Source organism: Gobius niger (assembly GCF_951799975.1).
Source record: "Gobius niger genome assembly, chromosome: 1".
Classification (NCBI taxonomy): Eukaryota; Metazoa; Chordata; class Actinopteri; order Gobiiformes; family Gobiidae; genus Gobius; species Gobius niger.
In genome coordinates this window covers 13,566,250-13,586,251 of record NC_136852.1, presented here as the reverse complement: position 1 = coordinate 13,586,251, position 20,002 = coordinate 13,566,250, and the positions used below count along the sequence as shown (strand labels likewise).

At 40.0% G+C, this 20,002-nt stretch overlaps 1 protein-coding gene across 1 annotated transcript in view; it reads right to left on the bottom strand.

The window, feature by feature from the left end:
- The window catches only part of arhgef17 (Rho guanine nucleotide exchange factor (GEF) 17), a 68,977-nt gene that overhangs the window by 5,114 nt on the left and 43,861 nt on the right, over nt 1–20,002 (bottom strand). The window contains exons 2-11 of the mRNA XM_079573129.1: nt 12,211–12,288; nt 8,852–9,034; nt 5,996–6,112; nt 4,494–4,586; nt 4,229–4,405; nt 2,931–2,981; nt 2,677–2,786; nt 978–1,063; nt 782–900; nt 319–526 (exon numbers count right to left, since the gene is read on the bottom strand). Of these exons, the coding sequence (XP_079429255.1) occupies nt 319–526; nt 782–900; nt 978–1,063; nt 2,677–2,786; nt 2,931–2,981; nt 4,229–4,405; nt 4,494–4,586; nt 5,996–6,112; nt 8,852–9,034; nt 12,211–12,288 (1,222 nt within the window). The remainder of the gene's footprint in view (nt 1–318; nt 527–781; nt 901–977; nt 1,064–2,676; nt 2,787–2,930; nt 2,982–4,228; nt 4,406–4,493; nt 4,587–5,995; nt 6,113–8,851; nt 9,035–12,210; nt 12,289–20,002) is intronic.

The window sequence follows — 20,002 nt, the reverse complement described above, 5'->3', positions numbered from 1 at the left end:
GAGACCTGTTGACCAGTGCAACCAGTCGAACAGTCATCATACCTATAATTAGTGTAGTTAGTGCTGTTTTGAAAATATTCTTTTTGTATCTATCAGAGAGTAATAGCCTAAAATAGTGCATATCTTTATGTTTTGTTTATCTAATACCTTATTATATAAAAATACATGAATCATAATGTAAAATATATGGTCGAGATGAGATGGAGAATGTATAATGTATTATTGGCATTGGATGCATTTTACTGTACACGATTGCACATGAACATAACCAATTCACTTGAGCATTATACTATAGTAAAAATATATATAATTCCTTACCTAGCTTCTTCTTGGCCTCCTCGAAGGCCTGCTCAAAGTTGGAACGCACATCAGGCGAACTAAACTCGAAGACAAAGCTACTTTCTGCAGAGGATGTGGTCAGCTCTAACTTTGTGGGAAGGAAGGTCATGCTGAAGGCCAAGGACTGCTTGTCTGACAGTTCTCTGTGGATTGAAGCCATGAGGTCCTTAATGGCCTCATCCAAAGCCTGGAAGACACGAGAAAAAGAAATATGATAAGGCAGGAAGTAGGGGGCGTGTGATAGTTTAAAACGGGCAGTGCAGCGGACAGGAGTCATCCGGAATCGCTTTGTTTCCAAGTAGCTCTCAAAAGGCAGTCTATTTTTCTACATAATTTTGATGAGTCAAATTTGTAAGCCCTGACAAAACAACTCCCATGTGTCAGATGGAGGCAGGTTTAGTCTTTGGCTCCCCCTGCAGAAATGGGAGATACTGCGTTGTACCTGGTGTGGAAAGTTGATGGTTTCAGATAGTTTGCTGAGCTGTCCGAGCGAGCTCAGATCCTCATCCAGTCGACTAATCGTCTTCTGGAGACTCTCCCTGTTTGTGGTCTGTGACGAGCCTTGAAAACACAACAGACGGTTTTAAACACGGTGCAAGTGTGAAACAAAACAACTCTATTTACAAAGAGGCACTCACTTTTTACAACCTCCACGTCTTCAAGAGGAAGCTTCCACAGGAACTTGTATTTACTGGACGTATCGATGACACTAGCAGCAGAATATCTGGGGAATAACATAAAAATATTTATATCATATCATAAAAAACAGATAAATAAATAAAGGTTTTAACACTAGAGGGCAGAATACGTTGCTTATTATTAAGTCTGATTTGTAAATGCTCACATAGTAGTGTCCTAGCCTCTTAGCCCTACAAAAAAATGTTTTGCTAATAGTTAATTAATAGTTAGACATTGGCAAGTTGGCATCAAGTTGTTTGATTCAAGAAGGGAACAAATGCTTTGCGTACAAAGAACTCTTCACAATTATACAAATGTGAGGCCATTCTTCTTTCATTGAATGCATCATGAGAACGGACTTTTAGCCTTGTGAGAGTTCAGTGTTTGCACAAAGATAGGACGTCACTGTGAGAGTATATCTCAACATCCATCCATCCATCCATCCATCCATTTTCTTCCGCTTTATCCGGGGCCGGGTCGCGGGGGCAGCAGTCTCAGCAGAGATGCCCAAACTATATCTCAACAATGTGAAGCAAAACAACTAAACAAAATAGCACAGCGCCTAGAAGTGTATAGGACGCTGCATAGATCCAGGACACACCTATGTATTTTGTATTATGTAATGATAATCCTTAAAGCAGAACTAAGTAGCCCCAAATCAAATAAACAGACATAATACGCCGCAAAATCAACGCTGACTGATGTAAGTTATATGCGTATTAAAGCCATTTATATCATTTATATTGTTTTTATCATGTACATTCTGCAAAAACGGCAAATGTAAACAACTGTATACAAGACAAACTCAACTCTCACCTCCTTGTTATATATTTTATTAGCTATTGTTTTTTTTTTCTTTTGTTTTTTTTCTTCTCATTTTTGTATGTCTGTCTGTTTGTCCCTTTTACATTTGTGTGTATGTTTTTGTATATTAGTTATGGTATATGGTTTATATTTCTTTTGAAAAAAAATTAAAAATAAAGTAATTTAAAAAAAAAGCAGTACTAAGTAACTTGTTTACCATAATAAATACTTTTCATAGTCCCTCTGGGGGTAATACAAGTGTTAATGGGATGATTGGGGGGTCTTTCATCTCCCCCTGATGTCTCTGGCCAGAAAACCACAAAGCCCCCAATACACACTAATAGAATTATGAAGAAGAAGCTAACAGGCTAACGGGCAATGCTAACTGCGGGCTAGCGCCACTTAAACAGTATTTACAGCCAAGTTTTGAGTGAAAAAATGATCTCCATTGGGTAATTGGATGAACAATATCCCTCTTTCCCTTATTCTTTTGTGTCAGTGTAGTATTTACTCTCACGGACAATTAATGAGTAAAAGAAAAGGTAACATGCTTCGACACCTGCAGGGGCAGTTGTGGCCTCTAGGGGCATGAGCTACTTAGTACTGCTTTAAACTCACTCAGAATAAACACTGATTACCTGGAACAGTTGCAGGTATTTGAAGTAATAATATGGAAATGCATTATTACTATGCTTTAAAGTCAAGTGCAACCCAAGGATTGTGCATACTGAATATAATGGCATCTTGGTTTCGGGTGACTGTTTTGTGTCTTCAGAAGGGACTGAGGCAGGTGTGTGTGTCTGTGTGTGTCTGTGTGTCTGTGTGTGTCTGTGTGTCTGTGTGTGTGTAACGTACAGACTCATGGAGCTGCGTCTTAACGAGCCAGACTTCCTCTTGAGGGTGGTGCAGATGATCAGATCGCTGAAGAGGAAGAGAGAACGGTCCTTCTTCCCACCGACGTTTTTCTGCACAGACCGACAAACGCTCAATATTACACTTAAATGTAGCAGAAGTAAAAACATCTCAATACGAGTTCATTGTCCTTTATTTTTCATGTTCATCCTACTACAAAAAAAAAGGCATTACGAATGTATTAGGCAATCTCTTACCGCCTCCATGACAATTTCCTGTCTCAAGAACTTCCTCTGGGGGTTCAGGATCTATTATAAACAAGGACAACAACAGTGTAAACAGACTCATTCAGCAGAAGGGAGCAGACATTTACAAAAAAACGGTCCTGTAGTTTATATACTACTTGATGTATTATGCATGTTGAGGTCTTTAGTGCTATCCAAACACTAAAGTTGTCTGAAAGTGCAGATTAATATGGTAATGTAACCCATACATAATCAGCAAATACAGACAGTTTGAAGATGTCAAGGTTTAGAGATAGTTGCTTACATATTATACACTGTAATGAAAGTCATCAGTCCCACCCACACTGAAGCTGATTCCAGAAGCACATTTTCTATTATTTTTTTTTCTTCCATAGACTTTAAACAAATAATAAAGGTCTTGTGTCACTGCCTGGAAACCAGACTCACCGCTGTACCGGCAAATGAGTCTGGTGACCGCGGCATCAACTGCATTTCCACAGTGTTACATACGCAAGTTAACAAGTGAAGGGCGGGCGCCTGCCGTTCTGTGTTCTTAACCCCCACCTGAACAGAGCACATCTTTTCCAGTTTGGCTTTACCCAAATCTAGAAGCTTCTTGGAAAAAAGCACCAATATAGGAAGAAAAAACAGGGATGAAAACAACAGCAACAAAAGCGTAAAACAAAAAAGCAAAGAGAAAAATAAGGCCACAAAAAAGTGACAAAAACAAAGCAAATAAGTGAGAAAAAAAGCGACAAAGAAGAAATAAAAGAGTGACAAAAACATGCTACAAAAAAGTGAGAAAAAAGTGGCGAAACACGACAAAAAAGCGATGGAAAAAAACGATGAAAAGCAACAAAAACCCAAGAAAAAACTGCGATGACATGACAAAAAGCAACAAAAAAAGATTGAAAAAAACAAACAAAAAAGCTGTGAAAAAAGGCCACAAAAAGGGACTAAACTGAAACAATAAAGTGTCAAAAAATGTGATAAAGAAGCAATAAAAGTGCGACAAAAACAATAATACCACAAAAACATGACAAAACAGTTAAGCTCAGTTTTTAGGCCTTAGCTTTCCTTACCTTAGCCTTAGGTAAATGTGCTCTATAAATAAATTTTACCTTGACCTTGACCTTTCAAATGAGGCGTACTCCAGTACAAAATATTACAGTGATTTTTACTGCATTTTGGACCCGAGCAGGTTTCTGGTGGGCTTCAGTACAGTGTATAGGCACCAAGCTCTAACACACTGAGATCTTAAACTGTCTGTTGATTCGTGCATCTCTCGTGAGGCTTCGAAAGGATCCTACATGTTCCACTCCTTCGATGTGCGCCTCGATCTCCTGGATGACTCGGGCCTCCCTTTCGGCCTCCTCCGCTGAGCGCCGGCCCTTGTTGATCTTCTCTGCCAGTCGCTTGATGTCCCTTTGTGCGTCCAGGAGGTAGGAGTGGTCTGGGTGGTCTTCGGACGTGTGCTTCAGTAAGTCCTACAAGTGACGTAGAATGAATATGTTAATGAACAACTTCATCAGGGAGAGAAGCGCTTTTCACTTTCGTCAATTTCAAGCCGCTTACCTTCACTATGAGCTCGTATCGGGGAATCCTCTGAACTGGTTTGATCATCAAATCGCCCAAGGCCTGTTTCTCTTTGTTCTCCCGCATGTTTTGCTGTCAATTGAGATGGCAAAGGTGAGAATAGGTACATTACATTCCTTAATCTATTTTCTGCATTTTGGCTTTACCCAAAACTAAAAGCTTCTTGACTGGAGAGCTGACAGCCTCATTTGAAAGCTAAGACCTACAAAACTGATCTAAACAAATCTTTTTTCCCCCCCTTAAAAAAAAAAAAAAAAAAAAATGGCTTATTTGTTTAATTTTTGTCAAATTTGAGTCACTTTTCATCTGCATTTTTTTTAAAACCTTTTTTTGTAGCTTTTTTGTCACTTTATCCATTACTTTATATTTACTTTTTCATCGCTTTTTTGTCATATTTATATTGTGCTTTTGTTGCTTTTTGTCACTTTTTTGACACTTTTATCTAGAAGCTTTTAGATTTGGGTAAAGCCAAACTGGACAAATGTGCTTCATTCAGGTGGGGGTTAAGAGGTTAAACTGCTTTTCTTTTCCTTCTAATTATTATGCCGTACCACCTGCTGCCGACATTGCTTTAATGTTTGGTGCAGCCCTGTGAGGGAACTCCTGTTGTGATATTGGTTTATGCAAAACAATTGATTGATTGATACGGAGAAAAAATATTTATTATTATTTGCTAAAACTTATAGGAAGAGGGAAAGCTCATTCATCATTGGTATAATGTCGTTTCACCTCAATAGTTGTAGAAAATCTCTTTGTCTGTCACTTCCTGTGCCCAAAGATCAATAAAAAAAACATCACCACGGTCAAACCACGGAAAACTTGAATATAGCCTTGAATATAGCCTTGCTAATACGTATGTTCTTGTGAAAATTTTATATAATATTGCCATAAATATGCATACAAAGACATGGATTCCTGGATTACATAATAACATAAGTAGTTATGGGCAATGAGTCTATCAAGTTAGCCTTATTTGTGTTGTAACTCTGTACAAGCATAAACCATTTATTGCAATACATTTCACAATTGGGTATAAACAATGTTCCGTATGTATCGTGTTGTAAAGTATCCAAACATTTACAGAAATGAGGTTACTATATTGTGATCCGTCTGACGTTTAAACTTAAAGCAGAACATTACAGGTTTTACGTTGCTGCATCAGAAGAGCAACTCAAATGGCATAAAATGTGGTTTAGAATAAAGGGTCTAATGTAGCTCCACCTCATGTTTGATTACCTATATTAACTCTTATCTCTACTGTTTAGGGTGAAATGTTATATTGTGGCTTTAAAGCGTGACTGTATCCATTTTTAGCTCTTGACAGGACTTGACTTTGACACCGTCTGATTTATGCATTTTCCTCCGTTCAAAATGCAGGACTGTCCAGTTTCTTTTTTTCCACCAGCGCCGAAAAGTCTTTGTGTTTTGACTGACATTGACACAAACGACCAACTCCAGAGGAAACAGCGCATCACTCTCACCTCCAGAAACTTGTGAAACGCTGGCTTGGCCTCTTTGGCAATCCTCACGGCGTCTTTGGCATTGAGGAAATTGTCGATGTAGGCTGAATACATATTAGCCAGGTCTTCTTTGGAGAACTGCAGAAACAAAAAGATTTTAAAGATTTAATTCCATAATGGTGGAGTAAATTGTTTTAAATTCCCTATGTGGTGACTTGCAGACCAACCATTTAGGTCTATAATATGATGTGCTAGTCTAGTATTAGTACATATTGGTCATTTAGTTTTGGGAACTGTGGGCAGGCTTGGCCCTGCGTCATTCAACAAGGAAAAAGATCGTCCCGTGACTGAGCAAACTTGACGACCCCCTGCTTTACCTGCTGTTGTAACTATGCAATATCTCCATTGTGGGACAAATAAAGGTTATCTTATTTCATCTCATCAGGAGTGCCCCCTCCACACTGGATACTGTCTTTGTAGAATAGAAATTCCAACAAAACCAAATTGTTCTATGGCAGAATACGTGTGCTAAACTAGGCCTGTTACGATATTATTAACTCTAACGATACTAGATACTGTCAACTCTCAGGCAAAAGTGCATCATCATATCATAAAACACCACACAAGCTGCAATGCCAAGAAATGTACAGATAAATATTGAACCTAAAAATATATTGTTAACCTGTTTTTTATTGAACGATAAGTCGATATAGTAATTATCAGACTAGCCCTATGCTAAAACAATTAAATCTTCCTATAATATGGGCAAAGGTTTCACCACAAACCTAGACAAAACATATTATAGGGTAACACTGCCATCTACAGGACGGGTGATGCAAGTACAATGGACAAAAAAATGGTAATGTTAATAAAAATAAACTTCATAATCTATTAACAGTAAATAAATGTATTCGTCTGCTAGTAACATATTCATTAATGGTTAATAATTGTGTAATAATGGTGAGTGATAAACCAAATGTAATGTATTCACAATCCTTTTTCTTTAAGCTTTTAAGTCAGAAGCTTAGCCTGTGTTCACGTTGCAATTTAAGTGTATGCAGACGTGTCAGCTGAACACAGTGGAAAAACCTGCACCGGGAGCAAAAGATATGCCCCGTGTGAGGCTCGAACTCACGACCTTCAGATTATGAGACTGACGCGCTGCCTACTGCGCCAACGAGGCCTGAGAAGTGCTCCCACTGCAGTCACTTTAAAAGAGCTACAGCGGGGGAGGAGGAGCAGAGCTGTGAGAAACACTGCTGCCGGCTTCAGCGAGCACTAAAACCAGGACTGGATTTCCGTGTTTGTACTAAAAGACACGCCACAGCAAAGGGAAATGAAAGAAAAGGAAGACATCTCTAAGTCACCTTTAAGTTAAACTGTGGTGCTAATAATGCGAGCAAATGTGAGCTCTGGCTGTTTTGCTTCTCTGTAGATTTTTCTACAGAACTGAAACGAGTTTGTACTCAAGAGTTTGTACTCATGGGTCGTGGGAAGTACCACAGAGGGCAGCCGAGGAAAAGCAAAATACATTTAACTCATGTTGCCATGTATAGGAGACGTCCACTTTAGATGTCTGCAACAGCCAGAGCTGCTTTTGAAGATTCTAGTTTTTCTCAGAACATGTCTATAATTAGCCTAAACTACAATTTCTTAGAAAATGGACTAATATTTACACTGGTCATGCCTGCTGGTCATGTTAGCAATCCCAACAAGCCAATTACAGCGCAGCCTGTAAGATAATGCAATTTACATGAGCATACTGTGATTATGTAAAGTGTATTATAGCATACTGTGATAAGGCTTTTATTATGCAAACCACTTTGGAGTAGAGTAAGCAACTACTACCACCACTACTAAGACTACTGCTGCCTATTATTGCACAGCATATGTAGGTTATGTCATAAATTTACCAAGCAACATAATGAACAAAACATAAATAAAAGCAACAACAGCCTAAGCCTTCACATTTATAGCCTCCATTTCTTGGAGGCTATAGGTCCAGCTATAAAGCATAAAAATCCATTGTAAAAACTAGCCCTAAAGGTAAAAACATTCCTCATCTCACTAAAGGCTACATCTTGGGCTTAAGGGGAGACAGTGAGACACTACTATACTAAACTATTCACTGCTCTTAACATATAAACTTTCACTTGGAAACAAAAATACCTAATCTTCACAATGACATGTTTAATTATTACACATATTCAATGTTTTGCGATAGATTTATGGGATTTCTGGGGCCATTTTCTCAAAATGCATTTTTCTCACATTGGTGCGACAATATCTCCACGTCAGTAGCACCTACAGATACTACATACTTTCCAGCCTTGGACAGAACTATATTTTGAAGATATTTTCAGAAGGATTTTTTGAATATCTAATTCCAAGCTATTGAGTTATGTATTTCAAAAGACAGGGTGAAATGTAATTTTTTGTAGATTTTTCCACTAATAAACAGCTTATCTTAAAACTAAACAAATGATCCAAAATCCCCTCTGAGAAAGTCTTTGTAACTAATGTCGACAAAATAAAACCAGACATTTAACCCTGGCTTGATCCATTATTCAGATATTGTCGTAGAAAATGTTTAGGCACAACATTCCTTATTTTTACATGAAAACAGAAAATGCCAGAAAACTTGCAATACTTCATATTTATGCCAGTAATCGATAGCAAAAGTTTCAAATTGATATCTCTAAATTTCCCAATTCACCAGCAGTGTCCCGCCTTAATATAAGAAGATCTCTGGCCCCCACCATTACATGCACAAAAACCCCTATGGTCTCCCTCTCTCTTTGTGGATACCCTGAAAAGTATTTGTGCAGAATACTGTAGTACCCCCTCTAATAGAATAACACTGTGACGCATACTCACTGATTGGATGAGGAGATGGCCGACTGTCTGCTTGTCGTGCCACTGGTTGACACAGTCCGAGACCTGGTCCAGGAAGTGCTCATGGTGCTCGAGGATTTCTGGGATTTGGTAGAACATTTCGTCCACCAGCAGCGGGTCCACTATCGAGCCGCTGTCGGGCTGTTTGAGAGGACGCATGTAGCCCTGCACAAAACAGAACAAGCAGTGACTGAGAGAACCCCGCGCACCGTTCTTCAGTGCAAACCAGAGGAAAACATGACAGCGAAGCTAAAATGATCCTACTTATGATCTGAAAAGGATTACATCATAGTCGACATGTTGAATTTGTGTCCGGTTAAGTGCCTTTACTGGACGTCTTTTTACACATCATCATAAAGAGAGTTTGTAGCAGTCGTACGGTTCATCGGACACGGCCTCACAGGAAACAATAAAAATGTCAATGTAGTGAATGACAAGTACTGTACAAGTAAGAAATAAATAAAGTTTTCTTGAAAGCAAGGCTTGACATTAGCATTAACAGCACCTCTTTTACTTTCACAGGCTACTTTTGCCAGTTCAGTTTCTAACATAAGGCCACTATTGAGGCTGTAGGACTACAATAACAAAAGTAAACATGGTAAACCTATTCTATGGTCATACAATGTCTTCAATGCACATACAGGTGAAACTCGGAAAATTAGAATATATCGCTATAAAGTGCATTGGTTTCTGGCTTCTGTAGTTTAGCTTGAACTGTGAAACTAATACATGATCGACTCATTACATGACATATGTGTGGCCTTTGTTTGTTAGAATTTTGATTATTATGGCTCAGCTTGTAATAACCGCAAGTAAAAGTCTCAGAATATGTTGAAAATGGTCTAATTTTCCGAGTTTCACCTGTAAGTGTGTACAGATATTACACTGCTGCATGTGTTTGATACAGTCAAGGTTCAGGTTAGGTTCAGGACTTGGCAAATTGTTAGGATTAGGGTTTGTAAAATGGTTTGGGTTGGGAGTATTTAACTGGACAATAATAAATAAATTCCATGCCAGTCATATATGTCTTCAATGATATGATTTGGTATGGCATGTTTATTATTTAAACATGGACAGTGCACAATTTAAAGGGACTATACAGAGTTTAAAAATGTTAAAATTATGCATTTTACCTACATTGTCCTAATGTGTAGAATGAGCCGAGACCTGTTCATCACAACTGCCTCTAAATTCCTGCACGGTCACTCAAAAAGTTGTAACTTCGGGTCGAATTGCTGTCATGCACAAGCTTAATATAGAAGGTGCAGTTAGGAGAATGACCTGAGGTGGCAGTAGTGAGTATAAAATGGCCAACTTTAACATTGACCAACAGGAAAGATGCATTGTACCAGGTTTATCCCTCTGTCGTCCCTGTACATGTACGGAATGGGATTTTCTTTCATTAAAAATATAAATCGTCACTACATACATACATTGTCACTTTTAGTCAAATTGAGGCTTGAAAAACCTTGAAGGAACCTTTTACGGTTAGTATCCCGCCTTTACTTTTGATCACGGCGGCCTCTACGACGCTCCAGGATCAATTGATTTGTCAGTTTTCTGGTGAGAGGGTCCGTCAGCAGTGAAAACCCACCAAAAACTCTTAAAAACAATTGATCCTGGAGCATCACAGGCGCCACTGTGATGGAAAGTAAAGAAACTATGCTCACCTCACATATACAAGTTTGATAATACAATTTAACCTTGACTATTTGAAAAAGACGACTCAAGGCAAGAACTTCATTTGCTAGTTCCGAACAAAATGGCGGATTTTGCATAACGGTCAATTACATTTCAATCCTGAACTCTATCTGCACTTTTTTTCTTTTTCTTTTTGCGCTGCTGTCGCTGTGGTAACACTTACTTTCTCTGTGTTGCCATGGGGACGCACAGCTGCATTTTTACACTTTGCGCCTCACCCAGATGCACATACATTCACATCGCGGACAAGCAAGCACAGTCAGCATGCGCGGCACAAACGAAACACAATTTAACACCACGCATAGATATCGCCCACACAGGAAATAGTGACGGGTTACACAACTATGCTGATCAGGGGCGGGAAGAACTGTGAATAATATTAACAAATGAAATATGCAGCGCCGGTCAGACGAATAGCACATTTCATGCATGAATCATTGCCTATGAAGATCTATAGGCAAGACTAGGGCTGCTGAATAATAATAACTACTACTAATAGTAATCCACCTAACTGAGATTAACCCTTTTTTTGCTCACACAGCCTTAAAGACAACGGCATGGCAACTTAAAAAATGTTCAATAAAGGCTTTCTGTTGCAATTTTACTGATTTACTTTGGTTTTAGCCTTGTTTTGGTTAGGGCTGGGTACTGTTTAACGATATCAGTCTAGTATTGGGGATAAAGGAAAAGGCAGGTATCGAAAAGAAATATACAATTGTTATATTCAAGTTTTGGTGCTGATGTTCATCAAAATTTAAAAGAAAAAAGTGAAAGACAAGTTGGAAAAAAATGTGGAAAAAATTGGGGGTAAATATGGGAAAAAAATGAGGGAAAACAGAGGGAAGATTTGGTGCAAAATTGGGGAGAAATTTTTTTTTAAATAAAAGAAAGTGGAAAAATTGGGGGGGAAACCCATAGAAAAAATGGGAAAAATATGTGGGGGACAGAAAATTGGTAAAAAAATGGGGGGAAAAAAGGAAAGTAGTTAAAGGAATTTTCTTGGTTTTCACCTCAAATAAATGATAGAAATGCAAAAGAAATTAAATGGATGTAGGAGGAATAAATTAATATTAACAATCTGTTTTATGGTTCTAGATGACAAATAATTTAGTATAGGTATCGAAAAATGGTCAAGCTATCAGTATTGAAAACAAAGTATCATTAAAGTACCAGTATAAAAAATAACGGACCCAGTCCTAGTTTTGGTTTGGATTTTGTTTTGCTTTCTTGTACCAAATCTCAAAAATTCACAAACATGAGATATAGACCAAACAAATGTATTTCTTTACCTAAAAATCAATAACTACAATTGTACTTGTGGTCAAAGAAAGGGTGTAAGAGGTAAAGGGTTAGGGTAGAAAGTGATTGCAGTCTGCGGACATTAATAGAACTGCTCATACATTACGTCTGTGTGGGCTTTTCATGCTGATGGCAGTGAGACACAGCGGAGGTTTAACAGATTAGCCCGACAAGATGAATAACAATAAGTGGATTACATAACTGCGGTGTTACCCACTGTTTGCTCTTCACATCCTGAGCAATGCTTCACGGTCACACGGCGCGAATGACTGTCTCTGCGTTAGAATACCAGCCACGTTGCAGAGCGTCCAGTTGCTTTACAAGACTGAAGGAGGACTGACCTGAATGAGAGAACGCAGTGACTCCACGTAAGACTGCTCGGTGTCCAGCAGGGTCATCATCACATGTCTTCGCATATCCTTGAAAGACAAAGGGAGGGGGAAAAAAAGGTTAAGATTAAGGGTTTCACAGTGATGTAAATGATCAGGTGTAGTGCATTTAAGAATACAGTCCATTAGTATACTGTAAAGCAAGGAAAATCGACACTGACGACATATTGCCAGCAACCTCTTTTCAAGCCAGCTAGAATAGAATCTAATTACATTCATGACATTCAGAAGAACATATGCAAGTCCGCCTGGTACCGCTCCATAGAAAATTGATTTCTTCTGGAGTGCTCTCACTGTGCTGTGAATGGTCACTTCAATTCCAAAGCATTGGGCAGCTTTAAAAGCAATTATTTTTAACCTCTTAACCCACACTTTAACTACAAGCTTCTCACACAGCCTATGGGCCAGTGTAACGTCTCATTTGAAAGCTAAGATCTACCAAATTGATTAAAGATTTTTCCTTGTGTTTCCATGTTGCAGTGTTGTCCTCACTTTTTTCCTCACATTTTTGCTACTTTTTTGTTGTGTTTTTGTAACTTTGCTGTCGCTTTGTTGTCACGCTTTTCTTGTGTTTTTGATGCTTCCTTTCAGGACGCTTTTAGATTTGGGTAATACCTGTATAATAACTTGAGGAAATGTGCTTGTTTAGGTGGGGGTTAGTAGGTGGAAGGGTTGTTAAAGGGAATCTACAACTGTCTTCACTGAATAAAACAAAGTCATTTCTTGCAATTACATCTGTCCTTGTTGGTATTGCCTGAAAATAACATAAAATTAGTCAAATGTGTAAAATACAAGGAGACACTAAGCCATTAATGCCACTGCAGGTGTCGTAGGATGTTGCGTTTTTTCACTCATTAACTGTCTGTGAGAGTAAATACTGCGCTGACAGAAAAGACAAAGGGAGAGAATGATTTTGTACATCCAATCCACAATGGAGATCATTTTTTTCACTCAAACTTGGCTGTAAATACTGTTTAAGTGGCGCTAGCCCAAAGCTAGCTTTGCCCGTTAGCCTGTTAGCTTCTTCTTCGTGATTCCATTAGTGTGTATTGCGCAGGGAAATCATCCCATTAACACTACATACTCCCAGAGGGACTGTGAAAAGGATTTATTAAGGTAGACAAGTAACTTAGTTCTTCTTTAATAGTGGCTACTAACCATGCAATTCTTTGGGCACTATAATTTTAACAAAAACAAATTGGTTAGGAATAGGAATTAGATCATCTTTTTGGCTGACAGTTTGACATGAGAGCCAATAAAGCCATAATTCAAATCTTAAATATAAGTAGGATTTGTTTACAGTCAACGATAAAGGGTAGGGAAAGTAATATTCACCAGGAACAAAAACATCACAGTGCCATATTTAGGGCCAACAATCATCAGAGATGTCAAAAAAAGAACAAATCTCGAGAGAGAGAAAGTTCCTCCTTAAACTGTTCTGTGCCAAGTGGGTCTTAAATATCAGCCCCTGTGGCTCTCTCTTTCACACACCAAGATGCAGTAAGTCACCAAGGAGGCCACTTGTCCCACTGCGCCCACCCCCCCCTCTGCCAGCAGCAATTTGCCCTATAAATAACCAAAACAATCAGTTCCCAGAAAGGCCATGTTTAGTTTGTGGCGTCCTCTGGGCCCAGTGGGGTACCGCCGAGGGCGAAAGGTGCCATGTGGAGGAGTCTCTGTCAATGTCGGACCCCGTCATGTCACTGCCTGGGAAATAGATTTGCAAAAATATTTATTTCTGAGCTCCGAATAAATGCAAAGCGCTGAGCCACCAGGGAAAACAACGGTAAAACTGAACATAATATTACATAAGGGATGATTTTAAAAAGACCAGCTTGTACAGTTTAGTAAAAATGAAGTAAGCAAAAATGAAAATAGTAGCCTATATTTGTACTGCACTGTACAAGTTTCTTATGTAATTCTTCCTTTACTCCACACACTGTAAAAAACTATCTAGCAGTAAGTTAAATACTCTTGTAATAAGTATATGTGGCCCTGATTTAGAGGCCATTAGGCAAGTTTACACTTAACTCATGCCCCTAGAGGCCACAAGCGCCACTGCAGGTGTCGTAGCATGCTGCATTTTTTTACACATTAATTGTCCGTGAGAGTAAATACTACGCTGACAGAAAGGACAGGGGGAAAGAGGGATATTATACATCCAATTACACAATGGAGATAATTTTTTTCCTCTCAAACGTTGCTGTAAATACTGTTTAAGTGGCGCTAGCCTGCAGTTAGCTTTGCCTTTTAGCCTGTTAGCTTCTTCTTTGTGATTCCATTAGTGTGTATTGGTGACTCCGACCCGGAGCAGGGTAAGTTGCAATTGTTGTTTTCTGGCCAGAGACACCGGGGGAGATGAAAGACCCCCCGATCATCCCATTAACACCTGTATTACCTCCAGAGGGACAACGGAAAGGATTTATTAAGGTTAACAAGTTTCTTAGCACTGCTTTAAATTAAGAAAAAAGACCCAATCCCAAAACAAAAGATTGAATTTACTTGAAATGAGATTGTTGTTGATGTCATTCTTAATTTGAGAGTAAAAACTTAACCTATGGACACAAATTGAGGACAGATTTTATTACTTCAAGAACATTTTACTCCTTTCTAGATTACTTTTTGGAGTGCACTCAGTGGTGGGAAGGCACAATGGGGCAGGCTGACGGGCTGCACCACAGGCTCCTCTGACCACCACTATCAAACACGCACTTAGCACATTTGCACACATGGGGGTGGATGAAGTGTCTTGCTCGAGGTCATGTCGACAGTCGGAGGCAGGATTCGAACCAGATTTTATTCCATGGACAAAAGGCTCAAACCTAAAAAGCTCAAGTTTACCTTCGCTTCCAAGCCACGGCCCTCACTTATGGCAGAATCAGAGCTTCGAACATGCAGGTGACACTACGCCGCACTTACTTACTGAACGCCTCATCGAAATTAAACCGTGTTGGGCCTAATCAAATGAGAGGATGCGCTCGCAGACACACTCTCTCCACCTCACAAGCACTTCATTAGTAAAAATCATGTCAGCGTGATATCAACAAACAACACTGCCTCCGGCCCTCGGGGACAGGTGACTGGAGCACCCGTCCGTCTGGCGTCTGACTCCCTCCCCCAGGTGCAGAGAATAATGGCAAGCGTTTTTTTTGGTACAGACTGAGCTAAAACAAGATCCCTCAAGAGACACGAGCGTTTACTGTCCTCCTCGGTCAAACGTCTTATTAGATTTACTCCCCCGTCCCTCGCGTGCGCACACACACACACAAACGCTGAACAATGCAAGGAATGCTACTTTCATTTTCCTAACGGGGTTGCCACGGTAACCGCAGGGCGAGAGGCTGAAAGGTCGCGGGGACAGCTGGGTCCGCGCTCTCAGGTCTGAGTCAAGTTTAACGCCAAACAGAGAACCGCGGTGACTCACTCGTGCCATGTCGTCCGGGGTAGGTACAAGACACAGGCACAAGTGATTGCCGTCAAATCGAAATAGCGAAGGCGGCCATTATCGAGGCAGGGCAGGATCCTAAGCAGCAATTGTCTCCCCGTGGGGTCTGTATGTACAAAACCTCCTAACCCCGAATAGTTTAGAGCTCTATAAACATGTTCTGAAATACAGTACATGCATTGCTTGTCTCAATAAGATGCATTTACAGCGGTTCAATCTTTACTCAAATGTTAATGTTAATATTTATCACTATCTAACACTTTGTTGGTCAGAAAATGCAATATTGATCAAAAACAGCTGAAACAACATCCAATAGTTTCACTTCTCGGTTTTCACACAATCTCCCGTAAGCCCTTCCCACACCCAATCGTCTCGCTCCTCTTCGCTGCGCAGCTGTTTCAATAAAAGACAGTGCGTTTAGAAACAGTGGACTATGGTGAATATGGCTGTGATGATAATTACTATATAGACTTATCGTTCAATAAACAATCCATCCATCCATCCATCCATCTTCTTCCACTTTCTGTTGCCAGGTCGTGGGGGCAGCTGTTGGAGCTGCCCAAATCACATTGCACCAGCCCCTTATGGCTCCTCCTGCAGGTGGTGGGTCCACAGAAGGACGGCCTCACAGTGCAAACTGGGCCTGTTCTTCTGAACCGCTCTTTGTCTGACCCGTCACTTAGGACCTGTTTGCCATGGGAGACCCTACCAGGGGCACGAAGCCCCCGACAACAGAGCTCTCAGGCTCATTCGGGCGCTCAAACCCCTCCACCACGTTAAGGTGGCGGTTCCAGGAGGGGCTCACTACACAATAAACAATGTAAACAATACATCTTTGGGCTCAGTATGTATTGTCAGTACATTTAGTCGCATTTTTATGCCCACTTCTCTAATGCAATACTTTTTTGTTGTGTCTCATTGTATTTCAAGTATATATTATATGGTCTTCAATTATATAGTTTATCACACATACCTCTATATATCGAACTTTAGATTTTGTTATTGTGACAGGCCTAATGTTTTTGATTCTCGATGAAAGGATTAAGCTTAGCAAGCGATCGAGAAGCGAGGAAAGCATTTCCTGGATATGTAGGACCTCGGAGAGCTCTTTGGACAAGCCACTACCGAAGATTTAAAGATTACTCAAAGATGTGCGAGTGGAGCGAAAAAGCAGCTCCAGGTATGTTTATAACATTGTAACATGGTAAGAAGCTCTAAAATGCGATCAAAAACATTTATACCATTAATTTACTAAGGAAAGGGATGCCGTAGAGGGAACCCTATTGTTTGGTTTTTTTTGGTGGGGAAACCCGTCACTCAAAAAGTGAATCCAACATGGAGTCGGGGAGAAGATGCAAACTCCACAGTGAAAAGCCACAACTTTCCTGGGAAACGGAACAAGGGCTCACAGATAACAATCCACTTTCCTTCTCTCTTGAAATGAACTAAATCTTCATGTATTTGCAAAGAGAAGCAAATGTGCCTGTGAGCGCACTGCATGTTCTCCTCCCTCTCAGGCGTCTCAGTATCACAGGGGATATGTCAAGCTGCTTCTGTCGATTTGAAAGCCTATTTTGTCTTTGTTTTGTTTTTTGAACAATCTGGACAATCAACAAACAAGCCTTCATTCCAAATTCCCCACCATTTCAGCTTTAAATTGTTTGTGCTATTTGAATGTGTCCATCATCTTGACAAAGGCCACTGAATAGGAGCACCGGCTTTCCTTGACAGTCAACATCTCCAGGTAAATCGCGTTTCGGAGTCATTGTGGTGGATGAAAAGACATTTTTTAGACACAAATGGTTCACAAATGTTTCCATCTCCCAAGAAGAACAGGTGCACGCAATCTGTAGCTTTCCTTTTATTGCAGCCTATGCCAGGAAATCATAAAAAAGGAGGTTTCAAGAAGAGCAGCTCGCGTTGAAAGGTTCAGAGTTCACAATGCACATTTTACACATTTCCAGAAAACATTTGAGGGAAGACTGGACTTTGTACGGCCAACTACAAGTTTAGAAGAAGGGATGAGACCCAATTGATCTTTTGTAGGGTTCTTTGCGGTTCATCAATTTCCAATAGACCAACTACACAACAGCTCAATAGTGGAAAAATCAATTAACAGGGAACAAAAAGTCGACATGTCATCACAGTGATAAAGAGCCTCATTTGACATGAAATTAACACTCACTCAGTTGCAAATACCTCCAAACAGGGCAGGATGAAAGGAAAAAAAAAAAGATTCCTTGTAGTTTCTCCAAACTCCAACACAGATGCCACCTCTGCCTCAGAAGTGACGATTAAAAACTACCATGAGAGTAATTGAGACTGATTGTAGTTGAGCTCGCAATTTGAGCAGAGCTCGACCTCCAAAACTATGACAACGTACATGATTAAGTGCAATGTTTAGGCCTACTCTGGCTGATTGACTTTTGTAATCATTGAAATATCATCAATGAAGCAGTAAATACCTACGTCCTGTATGTCCAATGCATGAGTTTCACCAAAAGATGGATGCTTTAACCGTAGGGCTGGAAGACAGGGGAAAAATTAGCTATATTTACTAACCGTCTTCAACAACATTCAAAAATCATTAGCGATGTTGAATTTTAAATAATCAAACAAGGTCAAAACAAGACTAAAACAAGTTAACTATGACCAAAATAACGTTAATATGGAACCATGAAAATCATGATTAAAGCTGCATATTTTTTTAAGTTTTGAGTTTGCTGTGTCAGATGGAAGACCTTATATGGGCACTTTTTTTGAGATGCTTCCTTCAGGGCGAAGGTATCGCTCCATCATATGTTCTACTGATCGACATATGAACAGTTTCTTTCCTCAAGCTGTGATCACTTTAAACAAGGCACTTTAAACAGGCACTTCTATTATATTTATCGGTGTGGACTTTTATTGTACAATGTTTTGCCCTTAGGCTTTTAATGTGGCATTGTTTGTTTGTTCTGTTTTTTATATTGTGTCTTTTTACTTGTTTTACATATCGCACTTTGAGCTCTTTGCACATTTTTTTCCAATGTGGTTTTTCAAACTGCAAATGGCCAATAAATGAATCTGAATCTGAATCTGAATCTGAATCTGAATCTGAATCTGTATTAACACTGATTTGTCGATCCACTGTGCAACCCGAACTGGAGGCATTTTAATTCATATACAAAATCAAAACGTCCTGCTATGAAAGGTGTGCCGCGGAGAACTCGAGCCTCCTCATCCGAGCCCTGTCATCGCACTCCCCCTCTCTCCCCGGTGACGGTCTCCCCTGGCAACGGGGAGCTGCTGCTGGCAAAGGCAGCAACAGGCGTCCTTCTTAGCCCCCAGAGTGAGCGTCTCCATCACCTCACCTGCTTTCTCCACACAGGAAGCGCTAGTTTTGGTCCGCCGCCAGCCTTCTCTATAGTATCTCACGTAAAGTGTTATGTAACGAGGTTCAGCGTGAGTATAGAACGTGCCTTTGCTTCTATGAATTGTCACGTTGTATGCCATAAACGGCTTTGACTTGGGCTTAACAAGATCAATACCTTTTCATTTTTAGATAATTGATTTCTCCTGAGGGAATTTCATCATTCATTGAAATATTCAGTGCGTTTACATGCATGAGTCCTATGTGTGTCCACCGGACTTGCTGGACTCTCCCGTTCGTATACGCTTCAGTATATGACGGGGAAGGATTAGCCGAGTGTTGAGATTAGCGCTACAAGTCGGGCAGCTGTGTTATGTCTGCGAATGAGTGAGCGCCTTCAGTCCAAACTTTTACAGCAAACGCTAAAATGAGAGAAGATGGAAGGTAGTTCTTTCCGTAATTAGACTTTATTTGTCATTCAGATGAACAATGTGTTGTATTGTACTGCTGATATTAAAAGAAGCAGTACGATAGATAAAAAAGGTGCAATTGTAAACCATAACAGTAAATGCTTTGTAAGACGCTGGGGCTGTAATTGCGTTACTGTGATGCATAACAAGCAAATGTCATTAGGGAAGGAGAAACTAAATGGTAAAAGTCAAGGAGCAATGGAGCAATGCACAGTCTTCTCCAAATAAACAGATAAATCAAAGTCATTTTAAAAATAATGCATTTGTTTAGACAGTGTCATACCTCTCCAGTGGATGGAGGGCTCCAGGCACAAACACCATTCCCGTTCAAATTTCCCCCGGAGTTATTGTTGTGAGGGAACTGATCCAGCAAGTTGTCCCTATCTGCCGATTCCTCCGCCTCGCCTGCGTCTTCATCCCCTGTGTTCTCCACATTCTCATTCATCTCCTCCAGAGCGATGCTAAACTGGGCAAGGG